This window comes from Uranotaenia lowii, chromosome 3 (genome assembly GCF_029784155.1).
Source record: "Uranotaenia lowii strain MFRU-FL chromosome 3, ASM2978415v1, whole genome shotgun sequence".
In the NCBI taxonomy this organism is placed as follows: Eukaryota; Metazoa; Arthropoda; class Insecta; order Diptera; family Culicidae; genus Uranotaenia; species Uranotaenia lowii.
Window position 1 is genome coordinate 78,101,257 of NC_073693.1, and position 25,762 is coordinate 78,127,018.

At 33.2% G+C, this 25,762-nt stretch overlaps 1 protein-coding gene across 2 annotated transcripts in view; it reads left to right on the forward strand.

Annotated features, from left to right (window-relative positions):
* LOC129757038 (pikachurin) overlaps positions 1-25,762 on the forward strand; it is an 865,561-nt gene that overhangs the window by 657,264 nt on the left and 182,535 nt on the right. For both annotated transcript variants that reach the window (XM_055754138.1, XM_055754139.1), the window contains one exon: positions 20,203-20,285. In XM_055754138.1, the coding sequence (XP_055610113.1) occupies positions 20,203-20,285 (83 nt within the window). The remainder of the gene's footprint in view (positions 1-20,202; positions 20,286-25,762) is intronic.

A 25,762-nucleotide genomic window follows, 5' to 3' on the forward strand; every position in this document is an offset into this window, starting at 1 on the left:
AGAGTCAAAATTTACTGGATAGAATGGAAATTTCATAACCTTTTGTTACATTTTTTTTTTCAAATTTTCAACCTACAATATTTCTTTTTTTAATTTGTGCAATGTAAATGGTATGCAAGTTTGTTGCATACACGGTTTGTTCAAATTGTTCAAATTTATTGAATATTTGGATTATTTTCAATCGGTTGAAAATTGAAGAAGTAATGGTAATTTTATTCAAACAATATTTTTTGCATTACGGAATAACTAAACCAGTGGTTTTCAAAGTGGTCCCTACCGCCCCCTTGGGGGCGATGAGAGCTTCCAGGGGGGCGGTGAGCTCAATGTTGAAATTTGGGGGGCGTTGGAAAGGCTCAGGGGGGCGGTGAGGTCGTAATCCACATTTACACAAATTACGAAACAACATAGATTTGGAATAACAACGAGTAAGTTTGATGCAAAAAATGAAATTACGTTACAAAACTAGACATCAGGTTGAAGACTAGGATATTTATGATTTCACAGAGCTGCAAACAAATGTTTTGTTCCAGTATCTCAATAATTATTTTTCAATGAAACTAATGCCGTTTTCGTTTTTCTCCACTGGCGCGGGGCAAAACTTTCTCCGAATAAACAAACAGAATCGTCACCCGGGACGATGCAAATATATGGTTGCTATAGCCAACCTTATGCTTACCCCCAACACTGACAACTTCTACGGGTTGCAACCGCCTGCTTGAAGTTCAAACCTCGGGCAAAACTAGTGGACTTCTGAATTAATAAACGAACACAAAAACAGCAGTTCGGGCAAAACTCGTGGATAACTAGGTTACCACTGGTAATAAACGAAAATACTATAAAAGATTTTTTTTTTAAATTGTAACTGATTTTGTATGGGTTATACTAAAACAAGAATAATTTTAGATGGCAATGCTTGATAATCTTTAAAATGTATTTTCTCCAAAAATCTGATAAACAGAAAAAACATTTGAAAAAAAATCTGTATTCAAAGGCGATATCTGTGATTTAGTGATGGATTTTTTGTTAAAGAAATTGTGTAAGAATTATTTTAGATTAGAGATTTTTTATTTTAAGTTCTTATTTGTTCATCTCTATTTCATTTGATGCAAAAAAACAATTGTGCCATTTGCCATGAATAAACTTTTAATCTTTTCGGTTATCACGAGCATTGCCTGGATTTAGTTATCAGAATCTTTTTTAAACTTTAAGACCCGTGAATGCTGCATAGCTTTGAACAGGACTCAAATTCAGATATCGAGAAGTAATACTTTTCTCACGTTATTTTACCGGCTTTACAGTATTTGTATTCAATAACGCAATTTAGTTTTCAACACTAAAGAAAATTAATGGTAAATAGAAAATTTTGTTTACCAATATTTAAGATATATGATTTGATATCAAACTTATTAATCAGTTTAAATAAGTGTCCAGGAAACTTTACATAGAATTAAGTGTTTACTGGAGGTTTGAAGCAATATGAGGCCCTTGGAACCAAATGGGTATACGTTAAGGTAGCCAGATTGCCCGGGTATTTATTGAAAAAAAACGTCAAAAGTCCGATCCGGCCCGGCTGCCCGAAATTATTCACTTCATTTGCCAAAACAAACTAAATAAAATCAAATTGTGTTCTTGAAATTTTTATTTATGCTTTCAAATAGAATTTTTTCGAGCAAATTTAAAGGAAATAACCATGAAAAGTTTTTTGAATGCCTGAATAAAAACTGCTGATAAATGATGACGAAAAAAATTTTTTTTCAAGTTTTTTTTTCTTGATTTTTTGTTAAGAAATTCCTGGGTTTTGAGTCAATTTACCTGGATATTATCCGGGTTTTTGGTCGACAATTTTGAAATCAAATGCCCGAATTTTGCAAGGTTCTTAGATAAAATATCTCGGATTTGTCCGGCTCGGGTACGTGCTAAATGCGAATTAAAGCAAATTTCGAGAAAACACGCTTTTAATTTTTCATGTTTACTAATTTTCCATATATTTAAAAAAAAGTTCTTTTCTTTCGAATAAAATAGTATGCAAATAAAATTCTAAAAATCGGAAAAAATATGAAATATAGTTCGAAATATAAGAATCGATTGACATTATTAAATCAAAATCGACCATTTTGACACTTATGATACCCTTTTGGCTCTGCGGGCCTCATATAAATTTAAATGAATTTTTAGTTAAGCCTTACAACAACATCAAGTCAAAAGCTAATAGCTTTTTAACTATCCAAATTTTCATTTATTCAATAGATTTTCTGAAAATTTGCTTAGGGGGGCGTTGAGCTCGAAAATTTTGCAAAAGGGGGCGGTGAGTGAAAAAAGTTTGAAAACCACTGAACTAAACGAACCGCATTGTTATTATTGTTATCATTTTTCGAAGAAAACGACCTTTTAAATCACTGAATGAGAAAACGGTTATACTTACTATTTTGCTAGGTGAATGCTAGAGAAGAAAAATTAACTTTTTTGCCAGGTGATTTAAAAAAAAGGTAAAAATTACCGTTTTGCTAGATGGATGAAAAAAGATAAAAATAACCGAGAAAAATGGGTGGAAAAAATTTCCGCTTCAGTACAATGGCGAGTTAGCCAATTACACCACGGCTCCAATATGCGGCTCCAATAAGGGTGATACGGTCAAAATTTGGTCAATATCAACTTGACGTATTTCTTTCAATTTTGCATTTAAAAAACCTGAACACCCCTCATTTTGAAGGTGTGTGTGTGTGTGTGTGTGTGTGTGTGTGTGTGTGTGTGTGTGTGTGTGTGTGTGTGTGTGTGTGTGTGTGTGTGTGTGTGTGTGTGTGTGTGTGTGTGTGTGTGTGTGTGTGTGTGTGTGTGTGTGTGTGTGTGTGTGTGTGTATGTGTGTGTGTGTGTGTGCGTGTGTGTGTGTGTGTGTGTAGGATGTAATTCCTATTTTGAATTTCGAATTCACTCTTCAGTTTTTCAAAATGCCGTCCAAGGAAGAAGAGCAGCGTATCAAAATTTTGCTCGCGCATCGCGAAAATCTGAGCTACTCGCACGCAAAGCTGGCAAAATCGCTAAAAGTTGCCAGCTCAACCATTACAAATGTAATTAAAGCGTTTTTGGAACGTTTGTCGACAGCCAGGAAGTCTGGATCAGGGGGAAATCGAAAACCGGAAGCCACTGAGACGACAAAGAGAGTTGCCGGTTGCTTGAAACTAAGCGAAACCCTAACCTCTCTCTTCGAGATGCCGCAAATAAGCTGGGTGTATCGTCTACAACCATGCATCGAGCCAAAAATGGAGCCGGACTATCGACTTACAAGAAGGTAGTGACTCCAAATCGCGATGATAAACAAAATACTACGGCCAAAGCGCGATCCCGGAGGCTGTACACAACGATGCTGACGAAATTTGACTGCGTAATAATGGACGACGAAACCTACGTCAAAGCCGACTACAAGCAGCTTCCGGGACAGGAGTTTTATACGGCAAAAGGAAGGGCAAAGGTAGCAGATATCTTCAAGCACATGAAACTGTCAAAGTTCGCGAAGAAATATCTGGTTTGGCAAGCCATATGTACCTGTGGCTTGGAAAGCAGCATTTTCATAGCTTCCGGGACTGTCAACCAAGAAATTCACGTGAAAGAGTGTTTGAATACACGCCTGCTGTCTTTCCTGAAGAAACACGGTTGTTCCGTACTGTTTTGGCTGGATTTGGCATCTTTCCGTTACGGTGAAAAGGCCATGGAGTGGTACGCCGCCAACAACGTGCAGGTGGTTTCCAAGGACAAGAATCCTCCCAACACGCCAGAGCTCCGCCAAATTGAGAAATACTGGGCTATTGTCAAGAGGAACCTAAAGAAGACCAAAAAACTGCTAAGGACAAGCAGCAGTTCAAGGCAAACTGGCTTTCTGCGGCGAAGAAGGTGGACAAGGTGGCTGTACAAAATCTGATGGCAGGGGTTAAGCGTAAGGCCTGGCAATTCGGATTTGGAAAAGCGGAAGCCTAGTTGAATATTTTTTCCTGAATTTTATACTTGTTAAACTTGAAAAAGAAATTTAATTTGATTTAACAAAAAAAACGATTTCACCGATTTACACGCGTTTTCCCTTGACCAAATTTTGACCGTATCACCCTTTATAGTAGACCGTAGCGAAAAATGACCTTTTGATCCCATATGTTTTTCGATGTACTTTGAATCACCTTGGATCAGTGTATAGTTTTAAATGATTCTGTTGATTACTGAGCTAGCGCAACGCGTATTAATTTTGTATGGAAATTTGTATGGAATAAAAAGTTTTTACGCATTTAATCATCTAGAAATTCCAAGAAACTTGAAATGAAGTTGTTCTTTGATTGATGGTTTTGTCTATTCTTAAGCCTTATTTCTTAAGCTATGTAAATATTTCATGAAAAAGTTATAACGATTTGAAGATAAATAATCTTAATCCATTGAAAAGTATTTAAAAATGGCAAAGCTTACTAGCTAAAACTTTTAATATTTTCATTAAATGATTTAGCAAAGATTATATAAATCTATAAATTCCCTGGCTGACCTAAGGTTCCACAGCTTTCAAATAAGTAGTCAAAGCGCTAAAATAAAAAAAAATAAAAAAAATTGTACAAATTCTAATATCTTTTCTGGGGTACAAGTTAGATTTGTGCTTAATTCGCATGAGTTTGACTGCAAGAATGAATAAATATGTTTCATCCAAAGTTAGAGTTTTTGGAACTTTCAGTACTTCTTTGGCGATTTTTGAATGAAAAATTTAGTTTCCCGATACAAATTTCCATACAAAATTAAAACTTGTTGCGTTAGTTCAGGATAGAATGGATCGCTTTCAAAATCTTCATTGCTATTAAGGCAGCAAAAACAACTAAATCAAATTATGGGAGATGTGAAAATTTAAGCGTTTGAAATTTTTAATACAAAGTTTGTAGCGGTCTAATTAACACTGTACAGTCAAACAAAAAATTGTTCGTACAGCACTCATCAACAAAAAAAACTACTCATTTAAAGAACTTCATTCAACAGAGATAAGCAGAAGTGGAACTAAAATATTTTCGTTAGGTTAAAAAAAAAAATCTTTTTTGATTATCAATTAGGCCGGAACAAATATAAAATCCTTTTTGTGTCACTTGGAGTTGGAACATCGCGAGGAGGGGGGGGGGGTATAATTAAAAAAAAATGCAAAAAACAAATAAATTGGAATAAATTGCACGAAAACTGGTATGCAAGAAAACTGCATACTATATTATTGCACAAAACCTATAAATCACGTTATTTTTTATCGAAAAACTCAATAAAATCAAGAATATAAAAGGTGAAATAACTCTCATCTTCCAATATTTTTTTTTTTGTTTTGTAATCTTTCGGATATTTCACCCTTTTTTCTAAATGTACCTACATAAAATTCTTCGAAATGTATCCCCTCTTCGGGTTTTTTGGAAATTTTGCAGAAGTGAGGGGAGATTGGTGACAAAAGAATAAATTGATATTTGTTCAAGCCTTACTTTACCCATTTTATAATTAGTTTTGAAAATTTTCTAAATATTTTGGAATTTAAAGATTCATAAAATTCTTAATGTCCATATATCTGATCACAGAAAAAATATCTAAGATTTTTATTTACGTTAATTCGAACATTATCGCCAAATTCGAGCTTATTTGAATAGAGTTCTGTTTAATTTCACAAGTTTACCAACTTAAAAAAAATCGTGTGCTTTATTGATCGAAAACATTTTAATTGTAAAATCGGTTGCTGAATCTGTTATTAAGTCTTAAAAGAACAGCTTAAGGTATGCTTACAAAATAAAATTAAAAAATAATTATAAAAGGCCTTGTTCTCAGATTTAAATATCTCGGACAGCATTTTTATAAGTTTTATTTTTTTATTCGCATTTTAAAGATAAATAGATTAGCTATAGGAGCTTCGGAACTTCATTTTAGCGTGTGATCAACAGTATTGATGAAATTAGTAAATTTATGATAGAAAAAATTATAAAAATGCATTTTCTTTAGAGATATTTTTGTTTTATCGACAATTTTTGACTCAATGATTCCATTTTTTAAAAAACTGAATTTCTACGGACCTTTAATTTCAATTCAAAACAAAGATTTAAAAGGGTTATTTTTGAAAATCTGTTGAAAATTAAAGAAGTATGAAGTAAAAAAAAATGATTGAACTTGAACAAATAATGTTATTGCGGTTCAAACATTCAAATTGTTGTCTAAAACGACGACAGATTGCTACCAAAACACAACATTTGAACCGCAATAACTTTTCTGTTTCAAGTCCAATCGTATTGCAGTCTTTGGGTGAAATATTTATCTTTATTTAGACATTTAAACAATTACTCACAAAAAGCAACCGGCCAGTGAAGAAAAAGTTTTTAATGAAACCCCAGTATTATTTTTGCTCCCCCCGAGTAAAATATCATAAAATCTCATTCACGTTTGAACCTCAAGAAATCCCTCCTTATGATCATATCTTGCTGAAATTTTGCATGTGACCTCTTGGAATTAGTTTTTTTTTTTTTTCAAAGTTACCATTGAGTACTAAACTAAAAAAAAAGTGCATTCTTATATCCTTCAATATGCGAATAAAAAACTTCAAATTTAAGTTCTACAGTCCGAGATATTTGAGTCTAAGTACAAAAACTTTTGATATTTATCCATAATTCCAAATGTTAAGCATAACTTAAAAATTGTTCTACCAAAATTTTTTAAAGAAATCATTTATGAATTCATCGATCCATTTCACAATAAAAGTGATATTTACCTTATTTGGTTAAAAAGTGCTGTAAAGTAGTGTTATCATATGTATATTGGATAAAAATACTCTTTTATTTTACCCTTCCAGTGCATTAAAATTATCACTTTTTGATTGTAAAATTGACGAAAAAATTATGAAAAAAATAAAGACGGAAAATCAGCTTTTAGAATCACCCAAAAATTCCAAAAACATCAATTCTAATGTTTTGAAATTCGTCTTCGTACTTCTTTGTTCCTGAAAATGTACTGAATACTGAATACTTACCATTACCTCTGAAAATGTGTTCATTTTCAGGTACGAAAATGTACCAAGACAAATTTCAAAACATTAGAATTGATTTTTTTTTTAATTTTTGACGGAGTATAAAAGTTGATTTAACGTTGATACCTATATTTTCAGTTGTATGTAGTTTCCGGTTTAATTTTTTTTAGATAATTTAATCGTGAAGTCAAAACAAACGATTTCAAACCAATAAATCTTGATTTTACTTTATCAGTAGATAGCTAGACATCATTAACTGAAAACATTTGGGAAAAAGAACTATTTATTAAATAAACTGATAATAATTTATCAGATATCAGCTCAAATTTGGCAACAATGTTCCCTATTGCATGAGTAATAATCTCATTTCATTGTTTTTTTTTAAAGTTATTTTTAACAGTTGGAAATTATGTGCATTTCCAGAAAAAAATCAAAATGAAATACAATATCTAATTTTTTCCATACATTAATTGTTGCAAATTTGTTACTTTATGAAACGAAGGCCTTAAATTTGGCTATGATCTGAAAAAAATGAGAATATAAAGACACATCAACTTAGCGACTATAAACCCTAAAAGACTACTTTTTTTCACGCTAAATGGAGGTATTTTAGTTCAACTTTAGATAGGAAAAGTACCTTTAAAGAATATTTACTGAAATTTCTGCTTGGGATCATGAAAAAGACTGAGTCGATATCGTGTCATTTTTGAATTTCTCAAAACCTGATGTCTAAAAAGCTTTGTTTTGGTTCAAAGCTCATCCATGATTTTTGGCAAAAATTTTAAGTTACGTTTACATGAGTAAATTTGCACTTTTAGCTTTGTACTAAAAAATCAACATTGTTTTGGATTCTTATTTTGAGTTACACACAGGTGTTTTTCTGATTTTATGACCATTATCCGAAGAATTCCATACAAATAGTTCATTAAACACATCAGCCCGCAAGCTACAAAAATATTGCTCGAATGCAATGATTCGTGCATTTTGAACTGACCATGAAAAGTGTGGTCATACTTTGCTTGGCGGTGTGGTGGATTTTGATGGTGGCATTAGAGGCTATAGCTATGCCTCGTTTTTTCCAGAAGTGTGAAGGTACTGGCGAACAGAAACCCCGATTCATTTTTACAATAAACGAAACTAATGTCAACGCTAATGTTCACAATGGAGGCATTGGAGTCGATCCAAGTCTACTGCCGAAGCTACCCCCTGGTTGGGGTTAAAAACAAAGTTTGATATGTTTCAGAAGAAAGAAGTGTAATTTTAGTGGTATCTCAAAAGAAAAAAACGAGAAATAAATATTAATGCCAACTGATCAAACGTTTTGTATGATGACAAGTTTAAATTGCAACTCTCTAGTTGAAAACTGAGAGAAAGTGAAGGTAACAACATCTCTCTAAAGAGGAAGAAGGTACCTACTATCAACGATATTAAAGTCTTCTCCTAAGCAATCAGTATAATAATTTTAAGTTTTTCCGTCTGACAACTACATGAAAACATTTTCAATCTTAAACGTAATTTCCTCGCACGTAACAGGAACGTATTATTGAATTTCGAAATCCATCGCTGTTCTTTGTGTATAAATTTCAAATGCCAAAAAGTGGCAAGTCCCCCAACCAATTTATTGCATATTATGGTCCCTCCCGTGCTACAGGAAGCTCCAAAGAATGCCGATAAATTTCCGGTGAACACAACCATGAGCTGGCTGCAGAAACTGTCAACACAAACAGCGACCGGATGGACGGACGTGTTTCTTGAGATGATGACGACGTACGGGAGAAATAAGATTTCGTTCGATCCGGTTCTCAGCTCAGTCCTACCACACCAGAAAACGAAGGCCCAGTCGGTTTCCCAGAACCCAGAAAAAAGGAAAAGACTGATTTGATTTCTGCTGAAAAACGTTTTATGTTTCGATTTCCTTTTTCTTTCTGCCTAAATTCCGAAAGTGACCGTTTGACGGTTTCCAGATGATGATGGCCTACGATGGCAGTGGCATTTTGTGTCGGTCTGTTAGACAAAATCTAGTTTTCAAATCATATTTCGTGGAAACGAGACTTGAGAATGCCTTGTTGACATGAATAGCATCTTCAGGGAACAAACAGAATGACGGAAAAAGCTCTTGTGATATGAAAACTTCATTTAACATTTTTTTTAACAAAATTATACAATATAATTTATAAGTGTTTTATGACAAACTCACAAGTAGATTTTGATAATCACATGTTCGAGTAGCACAAAAAAGAATCCAATGCCATGTCGGTTGACAAAAATGACACAAAAATGACAAAAATGACAAAAATGACAAAAATGACAAAAATGACAAAAATGACAAAAATGACAAAAATGACAAAAATGACAAAAATGACAAAAATGACAAAAATGACAAAAATGACAAAAATGACAAAAATGACAAAAATGACAAAAATGACAAAAATGACAAAAATGACAAAAATGACAAAAATGACAAAAATGACAAAAATGACAAAAATGACAAAAATGACAAAAATGACAAAAATGACAAAAATGACAAAAATGACAAAAATGACAAAAATGACAAAAATGACAAAAATGACAAAAATGACAAAAATGACAAAAATGACAAAAATGACAAAAATGACAAAAATGACAAAAATGACAAAAATGACAAAAATGACAAAAATGACAAAAATGACAAAAATGACAAAAATGACAAAAATGACAAAAATGACAAAAATGACAAAAATGACTAAAATGACAAAAATGACAAAAATGACAAAAATGACAAAAATGATAAAAATGATAATAATGATAAAAATGACAAAAATGACAAAAATTACAAAAATGATAAAAATTATAAAAATGATAAAAAGGACAAAAATGATAAAAATGATAAAAATGATAAAAATGATAAAAATGATAAAAATGATAAAAATGATAAAAATGATAAAAATGATTAAAAATGATAAAAATGACAAAAATGATAAAAATGGCAATAATTCAAATATCACCAAAATTATAAAAATGACAAAAACGACAGAAATTACGCAATTTTTTTAAAATTACAAAAAATTACAAAAATTTCACAATGTTATAAAAGAAACAAAAATAACAAAATATTACAAATATAAAAAACAACAACAATTACAACAACAACAATGACTATTTCTTATATGTCGTGAAGAAAAGTTATTATAGATACAATGTTTTGAAAATCAATATATCAGAAACGTTCTGCAGTGATATAGTCCCCACTCAAATTTGGACACGGTTTGATTTATTCATGGTTCACATGTGCTAAATTCGATTTTTTTAAATAACACTTTTTCAAACATTCCTTGTTCAAAGAAACAATATAGTTTATCTTAAAGCCATAATTTAGTGTAACAACAATAACAACAATAATTTAAATTCCATAAAAAGGAAAGAAATAAAATCTATATATATATAAAAAGCAATTTCTGTATGTTTGTTTGTTTGTTTGTTTGTTTGTCCTCTATAGACTCAGCCGTCTTAAGGGCTAGAGAGCTGAAATTTGGCATGGATGCTCATTAGGACCAGGAAGGATGAAAAATGTTTTTAGATTTTCGGATGACCCCTTCTGAAGGGGGTCGTCCATAGAACACAATTATTGTTTTCGCGATATTGACGTTAATTTTTGTCGGATCGTGTTAAAAATTTGCACATGAGTGTTTTGAAAGACGAGCAATCGATTTCAGGTGTCAAATTTTGTGTAAGGGGTCAGCCAAAGGGATCGTCCATATTAACTGATCGCTGTTTTTGCGATATTGATGTTATTATACATCGTATTCAGATGAAAATTGGTAAACGATCGTTTTGAGTGCCGTGCAATCGATTTGAGGTATCAAATTCAGTGTAAGGGGCCGGCAAAAGGGGTCGTCCATATTAAATTTTCAGTATCTTAGTGATATTGACGTTTTTATACATCGGATTGGGGTGAAAATTTGCACATAGGAGTTATTAGGGACAAACAACTGATTTCACTTATCAAAACTAAAATCAGGGGTCGGCAAAAAGGGTCGTCCATATTAACTATTCACTGTTGATGCGATATTGTCGTTATTATACATTGGACTCAGACGAAAATTGGTACACGAGAGTTTTGAGAGATGAGCAATGGATTTCAGGTATAAAATGCAGTGTAAGGGCCGGCAAAGGGGGTCGTCCATATAATCATAGTCGTCCATTTCAATATTTTGGCAATATCGTCGTTATTTTATATCGGATTGGGATGAAAATTTGCACACGGTAGTTTTCAGGGACGAGCAACCGATTTCAGATGTCAAATGTTTTGCCAGGGGTCGACGAAAGGGGTCGTCCATATAAATTAATTCTTCACTGTTTTTAGCAATATTGACGTTATTATACAATGGATTGCTTTGAAAATTTGCACACGGGAGTTTTGAGGGAAGGGCAATCGATTTCAGATATCAAAGATTGTATAAGAGCCCCCGAAAAGGGTTGTTATGCAATGGTCGAATCAAAATTTATACACGTGGTTTTTTGGCACGGTCAAAGGATTTCTGATTTCAAATTTAGTAGCAGACGACAGACAAAGTGATCGACCAATATTTTTGCAATTATTACTTAACAATGAATTCAGAAGTGCATCTGGAAAATGCTTGGCAATTGGCTTTCATACAAACTGTTTATGACATATCCCAAGTTGAAAGCGAAACGGAGTTCGTATGGGATCAGCTAGTAAATAAATAAAAAAATTTCAGGCGTCTTTCCAAAATCGAACGAGGTCTCTATCAGGAAAAGGTAGCAGTTTTTTTTTAAAGTTTTTTTGTGCCTTTATATGTTTTCAAATCATTCGTCAGATTTAGTCTATAAGCACTAGTTTTAGACATTTTTTGAATTGATCTGTTTTGGATGAAATCGATCTTTGATCACTACAAAACTTTAAAACATACAAGCAAAACTTTTTACAGATATTGAACCTATTTGTTATCAATTCAACCTTCACACTTTAAATTATCCTCAATCTAATCAAGCATTTAGATTTTGTCCATAAATTTTTGTTCTAGGAACAAAACTCTTAAAAAAATAAATTCTACAATTTTGAAAAATTTAAATTGATAAGATTACAAATATTTTTGATATCATTAAAAGAAAATCTTTACGAATTTGATATAACTATTTGACTATGGCTTGAAAATCATTAAGTATTAAATTTGCTTAAAATCTTTTTTTTTTTGTTTCGTCAAATGTTGCAGTATTGTGAAAATTCAAAATTGCTTGCAGTTTAAGTGTTAGTTGGTCATTGAATTTAAACCTTTTTTCCAAGATTTTGCGATATTCTATAGTTTTGCGAGTAAAGTGCACACATTTATTTCATCAATTTTTTATCTTTTTTTCTAAAGTTATTATAAAAACAAGAGCTTATAAAAACAAATTTCATATTTGAAATCAGCGCCATCAAATTATTCAAAATTTGCTTATTAAAGTCTTTGTATCTTTGCAAAAAATGTGAATTTTGTATCCTTGCATTATGTGTTACAATTTACAAGCTTCAGTTCACACTTTCCAACTGTTATTCGATTTCTTCTACCCAAAACTCTCTTTCTCTGATCATTCTACCTATCAATGCTTTCATTTGTGTAGAAAAATTTTACTTTGAATTTCATAATCAACATAAAATGACAAATATCAATAACGACATTAGCACAGGTAAAATAAAAATGCAATAAATAACCGTTTGATTTTGGCACGGTTAAATTTCAGCAACTCAAAATGTTCAGGCGCGTGAATGAGATTACAGCGGATTAAATTTCATTACATTGAATTACATAACATAACATAACATAACATAACATAACATAACATAACATAACATAACATAACATAACATAACATAACATAACATAACATAACATAACATAACATAACATAACATAACATAACATAACATAACATAACATAACATAACATAACATAACATAACATAACATAACATAACATAACATAACATAACATAACATAACATAACATAACATAACATAACATAACATAACATAACATAACATAACATAACATAACATAACATAACATAACATAACATAACATAACATAACATAACATAACATAACATAACATAACATAACATAACATAACATAACATAACATAACATAACATAACATAACATAACATAACATAACATAACATAACATAACATAACATAACATAACATAACATAACATAACATAACATAACATAACATAACATAACATAACATAACATAACATAACATAACATAACATAACATAACATAACATAACATAACATAATATTATCTTTAAATATATCTAACTAGCTGATCCCGTTCGAACTTCGTTTCGTTTTTAACTTTAAAGCTGATGATTTAGTATTTGGTTGGTAATTGGGACGCATTTTCACCAGAAAATTGCTTGATATACTAAACAGAATTTGCAAGCGACCTATTTGCTTGTCTACCAAACGAAAATTTAAAATAAGAAATTGATTGATCGTCGGAAAAAAACCCGTGTACGAATTTTTCTTTTTTTCAGATGCAAAATAACGAAATTCTGTTTAAATTATTCAAATTCAAATTCAAATTTAAATATTCCAAATGTAATATTAACGACCCCTTTTCTGTCTTCTGATTCAAATTTTGTATCCATAAATTAATTGTCCGTTTTGTAAAACACTCGTGAATGAATTATTGTCTGGATCTAATGCATAATAAAACAATTATTGCAAAAACATTGAACAATAAATGTGGACGACTGCTTTTTCTGTCGTCTAATAGAAAGTTTGTTATCAGGAATCGATTCCTCGCCCTGCAAAGCTCTCGTGTTTAACTTTTTGCCTCGATATGATGCCTAACAAAGTTATTATTGCAAAAAAAATCGAAAATATTAAGACGAACCCTTTTACTGATTCCTTGTCAAAATTTGGCACGTGAAATCAATTACATGTGCTATAAAACTCCCATGTGCAAATTTTCATTATAATCCGATGTATAATCAAGAAAATGTGCTTATTCTGAGAGTCACGTGACGTAATGTGCAAAATTTCACATTGTTATGCCGACTCCAGAAACCATTCTAGGCTAGAAGTTTCAGCTCAAATACCTGTGATTGCTTTTGTAGCTCATTCATACTAACGTTTCTTCTCTGCAACATTTCCTGGAGTCAGGATAAAGAAGTGAAATTTTGTAAATAATCCCCAATATAGCAAAAACAGTGAACAGATAATATGGACGACCCCTTTTTCAGACCTCTGAATTTCAATTCGACTCCTGAAATCAATTATTCGTTCCTTGAAACACCCACGTACCAAGTTTCCATCTTAATCCAATATATTTAAGCATTAATATCGTAAAATCAGTGTTAATATGGACGACCCCTTAGGCCGACCTTGCACCCTGAATTTGAAAAATGGAATCGATTGATCGTTCCTCAAAATACTCTTATGCAAATTTTCATCAAAAACAAATCTATGACAACGCCAATATCGCAAAAACATTGCAAAGTTTATATGGACGACCCCTTTTGCCAAGCCCTTCTACAATATTTGATAACTGGAATCGATTGTCCGTTCCTTAAAATCCCCGTCTGCAAATTTTCATCTCAATACAATGCATAATAACGCCAATATCGTAAAAACATTTAAAAGTTGATATGGACGACCCCTTTGGTCGACCCCTAACCCTGAATTTCATACCTGGAACTCATTGCTCGCCCCTCAAAACACTCATGTGCAAATTTTCATATCAATCCAACGCATAATAACGTTAATATAGTAAAAACACTGAACAGTTCATATGGACGACCCCTTTTGACGACCCCTGACACAAAATTCAATACCTCGAATCCATTTATCATCTCTCAAAACCCCCATGTGCAAATTTTTGTCACAATCCGACAAAAAATAACGCCAATATCGCCAAAACAATATTTGTCTCGTATGGACGACCCCCTTTAGAAGGGGTCATTCAAAAATCTGAAAACAGTTTTCATCATTCCTGGTCCTAATAAACATCCATGCCAAATTTCAGCTCTCTAGCTCTTAAGATGGCTGAGTCTATAGAGGACAAACAAACAAACAAACAAACCCACAGAAATTGCTTTTTATATATAGACTAGCTGATATTACCCGGCCTTGCTCGGGTTCCCATAAAATATAAATCAAAATGAATCATTTGACTTTTCGAAATTTTGAAAGTTTTATATTCATCATTATAAGAAATTTGGCTCAAGTTTGGCCATGTTAGTTTTGTTAGTCTTTTTAAAGTTTTTATTGAGAATATTCACCGTTCATCGTTTTCGTATTATCGAAAAATTTATAGTTATAAGATTTTATTTAATATAAATTCAAAAAAAATCCTGGTATGCTTATTCATCTTTTCATGAAAAACATTTTTTACAACCATCATTTCTTAAAAAGATTGAATAGATTTGGCCTAATAATTTTATCTTCAAAACATTATACTGCTTTTTTTATCTTTTCCATCTAATGAAAATATCTGTTGAAGATTATCCCACTTTTCAATATGGATGATCTCCCTGTAAAATAATATATTTAAGTTTCATTTACTTAGAATTTTTTAAAAAACCTCCGAACTTTGTTGAAGCATGTTGAAAAATCACTTTGCATGTTTTACAATTGCATGTGTGATTTTTTTGCTTTTCAATTTCGCATTGTTTTATTATTAGTTTACCTTAAATGTTGAAAGTTCTACTAATAGCTTTTCGAAGTTATCGAAAACAAATCATCTCGAAAACACCATTTTTATATTATGAAAAAGGTTTTTTTTTAGTTTTGTTTTTTTTTCATGGGTACAAACATCCCATTAATGGATGGTAGAATCGACCTCATTGGTCATCAATGATAACTCAAAAGTTAGAAATTGGTCAGTGAAATCGAATTTTTTAAAACTCAAAACCTCAAATTTTATTATCTAATCAATTTTCTAATCCCCTATTAAAATCCCATATTAAAATCCCAATTGAAGCGTTAAAATCGCAGCCTTGAGCTTATAACTCTGAATCTAAAAAAATGTTCTTTCTCTATGAGGAATTCCAAAAATATAAAAATGCTTGACCCTCAAAGCCCCCCAGCGGCGGTAAAGAGCACTTTGAAAGCCACTACTATTCTAGTCAATATATTCCTAACAGGCTGGTTGTATTTTTCAATCAAAATGTATCCAAATATCTCTTACCGGTAGCACGTGCTTTGAACAGTAGAAGGTACAAAAACACCCGCCTAAATTTTCACTTCCAAGTTTTTGATGCTCAGCAAGCTTTGCTATCCAGTACATGTGAGCTCTGGATGGTCGTTTCTTATACCCGGCCCATGCATGGTTATGGTGAAAATAATCCCGCCAACGAAACGAACGGAAACGAAAATCGGTTCGCAAAATGGGTGCCATGACTTTTAATTCGTGGGAATAAAACCGTTGTTGTATGGACAACCCCCTTCCAAAGGGGTCATCCGAAAATCTAAAAACATTTTTCATCATTCCTGGTCCTAATGAGCACCCATGCCAAATTTCAGCTCTCTAGCTCTTAAGGCGGCTGAGCCTATTGAAGACAAACATACAAACGAACAAACAAACGGAAATTACTTTTTATATATATAGATTGGATTTTTGTCTGTTTGTTCACTAAAGACTTGATTGAAACTACTAAACCGATTTGCGTGAAACTTGACAGGAGGAAATGTTGGAGGCCGAATATTAAGGTTTGATATGAGAATGGTTTGAGACCCCTCCCCCTCACAGGAAGAGGAAAGAGGGCCTCCCAAGCAAAATACAAATGGTTTGAGAATCGATCAAGCAAATGGTACCGAATTTGACATGGGAAGGTTTTTGGGTACTAGACTGAGTCGATTTGGGGTCATTTTTGAATTTCTCAAACCCTGGGGTCCTAAAAGCTTTTTTTGGTTCAATACCCATTCATGATTCTTTGCAGAATTTTTAAGAAACGTTTTCATGAGGAAATTTGAACTTTAAGGTTTGTATGTGAAAATTGAATATTTTGTTCTTAAGAATCAACATCATTTTTGTTTCTTCTGTGAGTTTTGTTTCAATTCATAAATTTTCTAAGGAAAATTTTACGCTGAGCAACTCTGATGAAAACCGTAGCTCGTATCTAATTAGGCAAAAAATTTTTTAGCTGTATAACATAGGCTTGCCAGATACTTAAAAAACGGGACATTTACGAAAATCTAAATAATGTTTGATTGTGTAGCCAAACTTATATGTTTACCATTAGCCAAACTTGTTCATAGAAAGTATACTAAGATTTTTTTTTCACGCAGATTGATGCTCAGTTTTTCTTATATGACTTCTAATTACACTGTTTTTTTGACATATGCACCGTTATTTCCCACGGTTCTCGTGAATTAACACATTATTCGAGAGAAAGTATTTCAAGCCGTAATGTAAACGGCAGATTTTATTCCGCGTGAAAAAACCTGTGTGTAATTTGTATAAAAATAAGTTTGTTTGGAAATTTGTTTAAAAATTTAAAAACTCAAGAATCCTTCATCTTTCTATACTTTGGACAATTGATTTGAAACAAGTGGTGTATAATATATGGCAATTTTACTAAGATTCCGGCGAAAAAAATAATCTCTTTAATTCAACAAATATTTAGAAAAAACTTAAACCATATTTGTGTTAGTCAGTTAATTTTGTAAAAATTTCCTAAGAAATAAAAAGCGAGACAGCGGGACATTCAACAAAAAAGCGGGACATGTCCCGTATGTCTTTTGGATTTGAAAAACAATAAATTCAATTGGCACCACTGTTGGGTGCCTAACAAAGTATTGCATGAAAAATAGTCATGCTATATTCGGTAGATACCTAGCAGTGATGTCAATTGTATGTATTGTTTTTCAATGAGAAAAGACACACCCCTGTTAAACAACTAATAACTTTTTTGTCTAACAAGATACGAAGTTACGGTCTTCAACAAAGTTGTTCAGCGAATTTTCTTCAGAAAGTTTGAAAATTAGGGCAAAAACCATTAGCTGGCCTGGTTCCACAAAAGAAACAAGATGATAATTTCATCATTTCATCATTGAAGAATTTCATCTTCCTGAGTGTCAAAACCAATATGAAATTTCATTAAGGATGGCGCAAACGGCTGAGTTGATATTATTTTTTACCACTACTTTTGTTTGCTGTACACGTCATAAACAAATCGCTCAAATATAATTCGTTTGTATGGAGAAAACCCCCTGAGGGTTTGAGCACAATGGGTAAAATATAATTTTGTTTGATTCTCAACAAAGATTTTGTTTAGTTAAAATGTGTTTTGAACGATACGAATAAAAAGCCCCGCTGTGATACAAAAGGTGACAATGTTCATAAAAGGGTAAATAAGGCTTTCTATGGAGGACTCATATCAAAACTGTTCCAATCCCTCGGGAATCTCACCCGTATACCCAGGGTAAGCTAATTGAAATTTGGAATAAAATTTAAACCATCATAAATTCAAATTTTAATTGACTTCAAGCTCCGTTGAACTTGCCGGACGTTGCTTGCACGGTTCCGACGGGATTAATAATTGGCACCCCACTCACCTTTCAGTCTCTTCTGCCCCATGAATTCCGAAGACCTCGAAGCTCCATGAGTCAAACGACGACGGACGGCGCAGGCAGACGATCAACTTTGGTGATTAAAATTTGCATCCAATTCGCGGGTCGATGTTGATTCTTCTTCCGGCAGGTGTTAGTGGGCCCTGGCCTCTGTTGTCCTCGGGAAAACTGAAGGCTATAATCAGCCTCCAGGGGCATCCTGGGAGGGGAGCGAATTGTTTGGAGAATATGATAATGGATACCAACAATTACGAAAATGATTCATCTTGTTTAGCTCCCAAAATCGGGGAGACAAAAACAACTTCCCATTAAGCTTTTGGGGATAGCACAATGATAAATATATAGACTTTGTAGACTGTGAAGAAATTAAACAACCCCTCCCGATGGCAAAATATTTAGCTGCCTGGAATTCTCTTCATTCCCGCCCTAAGGGTAAGTTGATGGAAGTAAATTCCGTGCCTTGCTCCCACAAGTTAAAAAGCTTTATTTTCAGAAGCTACCAAAAACAAAAAGTACCTTCAGTTAAAATCAGGATGAACTAGGATAGTAGGCGTGAGATATTGCTAATCAATATTTGTCCCCTAGCTGAGGCTTCTAGATAACCCTGGTTAAACAAAACGATTTCTTCGTGTTAAAAAGACACATCCTTCGAAAAACATCTAACCAGATTGCTCTCCATCACTTTGCTAAGTAAACCATCGGACAAGATCTCAACAAACATGATGGCATACAGTTTGTATTGATTTTCAGCACCACACTTTCAGCCAAAATAGGATCCTAAACACTCCGGACCGCAGCTAGCAGTGTCTTTCGATTTATGGCATCTGCAGTCTGATCCTGTCCGACGAAACTATTCAAACCTCGGAACATGGAACGTCCATCAGCAGAGAACAGACAAACACACATCCGCCGGAATGGCTCGTTCGTTCGTTCGTTTGGTAAAGTACTTGCAAATTCTGGCTGTTTTTAGGTTTTGTCAACCGTACAGCACCGAACGCGGTGAAGATTAGACACAAACACACTTATGTAGCTAGGACATATGCCAGTCAAATCACACACCATTCAACAAATACATGCAAATGGAGACATGTGCCCAATAAATGTCACACTCGTATTTTGACATACTGTTATCGTTTAAATCCTGCGGTCTAACGCTTAGATATAGCAAGCTATGGAAGACTTTTAACCGAAGCCGGTTGTTGAATGATTGAAGTGTAAAGCTCTTCCGGTTGGTTACTGGGAAAGAAGGTTTTCATCTGAAGGATATGCGATTCAAAAACTGTTATCAGAATGATGACATCTATAACGGTCAGGCATCAAAGCCCATGGATGTTTGGAACGTAATGAAGAACGTGTACTGGAAAAAATGTTTCCAATGTTTTATCTGCGGCATGATGAATTTTAAACGATTTTCCTTGAAATTCCCTACATCAGTTTTTTTTTTCATCTATACCATAAGGTTTGCTTAAGTTGTAAAGCTGTGTCTTCAAGAACCAAAATATTCTAAAAAAATTCAAAAATAATAAAGTCTTGATCTACAAATGAATAATGTGAACCACAACTTAAAAAAAATCTGTATATTTCCGTTTGATTTTTGTTTTCGCGATTTTCATAAAAATTTCATTTCTTTTCTTTCAGATGTTCGGATCAACACTCCACGATTCAATCAACACTCATGGTTGGCCTTTCCGGCCCTTCGAGGGGCCTACAAACATGTACAGGTAAATATAAGAAGTGTTCTCCCAACAATTATTTTTCATTGCGCTTCTGTTAGTATAGTAATCCCATGATGATGAGTTTTTCGTATCACAACGTGCTCATAAAATTTTAAATATGAAATTTGCAGGCTCATACCAGTACTTAGTTTTATTTTTAAATAATTGTAGGCACACATAAACAGGCTAATGGACTTAAGAAAATTACAATAGTCGCACTGGTGGACAGAGTAATAAGGCTGACTTACACAAGATACAGGAAAAATAACACTCAAGACAGTTGAAACAATACTAAAAATAAAAAAACTTCTTCTTATTTTTTGTAACCAGGGGTGCCAAAGTGCCTGATTTTTCAGGATTTGCCTTATTTTTTTAAGCCCAACCTGATAAGCCTCCGCTCTTAGCTGATTTTTGGAAATAAGCCAGATTTGATTTCTGTGAATAAATATGTTAGACATGGGTCGTACGGAACTGTATTAAAGACAGTGTCCATGCATTAAAAAAAAATGTTCGTAACCCTGCAAGTAACAAACATAATCTTAAAACGAATACCAGAATAAACAACAGCTTATGCGTATCTACTAAAAGTATGAATAATGTTACTTTAATTTGTCGGCCTTAGCGGTGAAAAGTGATGTCCTTTTTAGTAGGGACATCTGAAGCTTATGAAATTTTATAGATGGATAGAAGGTTAGATGAAAATGAAAGATGTTGAAAATGAGCGGGTAGAATTTTTTTTTTAGAAGCATATCATCACATATCAAATTTTTGTTCCTCACGGGCCTACTACTATGAAGCAGTAGATACAGATAGAGTTGCATCTACCACCACACATTAGTAGGCCAAGCGTGGTCCGCCCCACAAGGGAAAACTTGCAGTGCGGACGAACGTTCGTCTTCTTTTATTAACAATCAATCATCTTAAAGGCTAATCTTATTGCTAATAATACAATTTTACTAATCTATCAGAAAGTGCTGGGATAACATACATTTTGTTTATACATTAGTTATAACATTTCAAAAACCAATCTTAACAGATATTTAAGTATATATCAGAGAAATGCCTGAATAGCAAACTATTATCCCATCGAATATCTCTCAAATGTTTTTTGAAACAAAATATACTAGCATTTTTATAATTCACCATATTGTAAGCAATAACTTCCGAAATTAGAAACAAACCTGCCCTTTCATTACATCGATTCTCATCTATTTCTTTACAAAGTATATCTTCTGGGTCATCTAAACTCAAACCAATACGATTCTTTATAACATTTTCTACCCAGTTCCAAACAAGACGTGACTTTTCACAATATTTAATCCTATGAACATTGCTGTCATCTTCTTGACAAATTTCACAGGAAATACTATCTACTGTTGAAAAGTAATGACTGTACATTTTTATTCTATTTGGATAGACATTATTAAATACTTCGTAAAGTACTGATCTAGCGTTTGTAGTCAAATATTTTCTACTAAGGTTAATCCACAATTTTTGCCATGATAAACAAGGATACTTTTGTTCGATTTTAACTTCTACTACTCTTTTCTGGATGATAAAATTATATATTTGTCTATTGGAAATCAATTCTTTTTCTTTTTGTATGTCTTTAGCCATAGTCAACCATTTTCTAAAATTTATAGTTACATTTTTTAGGACCGGTTTGCTCAAAAAGAAATGCTGGACTGGTAGATTATTCTTAAAAAGAATGTTTTTAATGAAAAGTGCTTTACTTTGTGTCTCTGGATCTAACAAACTTTGGCCACCTTGGTGGTTGGGTAAATAAAACTGATTTCGCTCAACTCTGTAAAATTTGTGATGGTTCCATAAAAATTGGCCTATTATCATCTTGATGGTCGCTAGATGTTTACTATTGGGTGGAATAATTTGACCAATATACCACAATTTAGAGAGAATATACGTATTGGATATAAATACTTTTTCAATTAAATTCAATTTTCGCCAACTATACAGGGAAACAGCCGATTTTATTTTTGCTGTGATTTGATCAAAGTTTGTTTCAATCATTTCTTTAAAATCTGTTTGAAAAAATACGCCTAATATTTTAAATTTTTCCATTTCCTTTAACCCATTCGAGACCGATTGCACACCGTGTGTGCAATGGAATTTTTGTGTCTTTGTCATCACAATCTTTCATTGTGAGTTTATTATTGCTCGGAATAATAATATTCTCATACCAATGGAATCCGCAAATGTTAGGCAAAATATATTGGGAAATGGTTTTGATGAAAATCAATCGACATAAAACTTATCTAAGAGTAAAGTACTATGAGCTCGAATGTCGTAAAAAGGCCTCCGTCTTGAATGGGTTAAACGTTGAGGACCGATCTTAACATTATTCATTCTAAGATAACCTGATTTTTTTCAAATTAAGTTTTATACCAGCATCTTTTGAAAACATTTCGAATATTTCTAAAACTTTATCGAACTCTTCATCACTCCTTATAATAATTGTAAGATCATCAGCATAAGCTAATATTTGCACAAAATTATTTACTAAAAGTATTCCTTTAACATTAGCTTGAATCTGTTTTATCAAAGGTTCAACATAAATAGAAAAAAGTATCATCGATAATGGACAGCCCTGTCTTACTGGACAAGTAATTTGAAACGAGTCTGTTAGATATCCATTCACAATTATACGTGAAGATGCTTTACTGTAGAGGTTTTTTAGACATTCAACTAGATCATACGGTAATCCAATTTTCTTTAATACGTGCCAAAGTTTTCCTAAAATTTTCGAAAATTTTTCGTAGAAAACTTGTAAAAAACTTGTAATCTGAATTAAGAAGACATATAGGCCTATGATTTTTGCATTCCATTTTTGGAATAAGTGTTCTAATTCCGTCAGAAAAACACTCCAAAGGTTTCAAGGTATTTCTTATAAATCCATTAAAAAGTTTCAGTAACTCTTCCTTAATAGTGTCAAACATTAAATTATAAAATTCATAAGTAATTCCATCAGGTCCTGGAGCCTTCTTTTTCATTGATTTTTTAACCGCTGTTGATAGTTCTACTTCTGTTATAGGTTCTACAAGTTTATTGATAGCTTCGTTACTAAACCTCTTATTTAAAAAATTTAAGGCTTCAAAACTGTTATCTAACTTATTCGTTTCAGTGAATTGTTGTTTAAAGTGGGATTTAACTCGATTTCTTATAGATTTCGGATCATTTATTACTCCTTCATGAGTTCTTAGGACTTTGAACTGAGGATTAATTCTACGCTTCATCATTCTTGAAACTTGATAAATACCTATTTTTTCTTGATCAAACATTGTATTTTGATTACATCTTAGAGCATAAGCGTTTAACCGATTTTGTTCTGAGTCTAAATGCTGCAAATCAAACATTTGTTTTATCAATTCATCTTTTTTAATACGAAGCGATCTGTTAAGTTCAAATGATTTATTTTTAAAAAATTGTTTGATTTTGTTTTTTACATCAAAAGACCACCATTCGCTGAAGCTGGTATTGTATTTACGCCTTGTTTTGAGTTGTTTATAACATTCTTTAAATTCGTCTTGAGATGATTGGTCATTTAAAAGTTTAGTATTTATCTTCCAATACCCCTTTCCTACAATAGGAAGCCTTTGCGATTTTTCTATTTTATATGACATTACTACCGCGTGATGATCTGAGAAGGCGACAGGGATGGTTTCGACTTTTTGAATTACATCATGAAAAGATTTACTAACATAAAAACGGTCCAATCGCGAGGCGGAAGAACCTCGATGAAAAGTAAATTGCTTTTTATTAGGTAACGTAAGAGACAAAGCGTCAGCCAGACTAAAACATTCTATCAATCTTTTCAGGGAAATTGAGGAATTATTAGTGTTATTTACAGTATCATGAGAGTTTATAATACAGTTAAAATCTCCAGCCAAAAAGGTACAAGTAGTATCATTTTTGTTAAGATGAGGCGCTAAAGTATAATTAAAAAGTTCTTCTCTTTCCGACCTATGTTGTGATCCAGCATGGCCATAAACATTCACTAAATTGATTCCATCGGAAGCTGCTGAAATAATTCGATCAGACGGGTCCAACAAAACATTGTCGAGATCCAAAGAATCTCGAATTAGTATCGCTGTTCCTTTATTACATGTACTTATGTTGACTATGGCTTTATAATTAGGAATAAATGAAAAATCATAAAAGTGTACTTCTTGTAACATGACAATATCTAAATCGTTTTTTATGACAAACTCGCGTAAAAGTATTTTTTTCGATTTAACAGCAATAGCATTTATGTTAATGGTAGCAATTTTTCTAATATACTGCATCATTTAAAGTTTAAAAATTAAAGTTTAAAGAGCAAAAGGAGAAAAATATAAAGAAAAACAAAATAGAATAGTCAATAACTTAACAACGTGATACTTGCAGGTTATGTTTCTCAATAATTTATTTCTGCGATGAGCTTCGTACCTTTCCCGAAGAGGCCGTCTTCGGTTCTACGGCCAAAGCTTCAAGTGAGCTTTTTTTCGCACGACGGGTCTTCGATCTCCCAGCTCTCACGAACCTGTCATCATCAGCGCTAACAGATGTTGTCGAATCGTCCGAGTGTGTTCTTTTCAAACCGATGTTGGCGCCTTCCTGTATCTCTATCTCCATATCACCGTTGTTGTCATCAGAGCTTTCAGAACGACCTTCTGAAAGCACTTTGTCCGCTACCGACACCTCGACCCGATCCACCTCTTCTCCTCCTGCAGGTTTCTCTTGCCTTGGTTGGTTTCGCATGGATACTAACTTGACCATATTCAGCTCTTTCTCGCCCGTCTGGACCGGTGAACCCGAGTTCCGCAATGCAGCTGAATAGGTCGGCTGGATTTCACTTATTCCGTTGATTTTCGGCATTTGTGTTTCAGGATTATTTTTCGTTTCCTGAACAACTCGCTGCTTTTTATTCTGAGGGCAATCCATCTTGAGGTGGCCCTCCATTTTACAGAGAAAGCACTTCTGTTTAAGGCCCTCATAATAGATGCGCCCACGACGATTGAGGAAATACAAAGTCATGGGTATTTCCTTTTTCAGGTCCATGTATACCCCCCTGACTCCGGTGAACAGGTCAAGCTCAAGCTCTGCAGGAAATTTTTCGCGTACTATTCTTTTGACACTGCCGTATTTAAATAGTACGGCAACAACATTCGAAACTGGAACTTCGGGAGGGAGCTCAAATATTCTCACGTATTTTGTGAGACCTCCAGCGATGCCCATTTTAACCGATACTTTGTCACCATTTGAGTATTCGAATGTGTGTGCTTCTGGATTTTGCGCCAAAGCCTCTTTCATGCTGTCCTGTGTCTTGAACTTTATAAAGATCGACCTTTCTTCGGCAATCTTATAAGTTGATTCCATGGTCTTCTTGTCAGCATCGAATGCTTTTACAAATCTGGCCACCTCTACCAGAGATGGACCAGCTGCACCGTCCGGGAATTTGAACGAAATCGTGTTCTTAACTAGGCTTT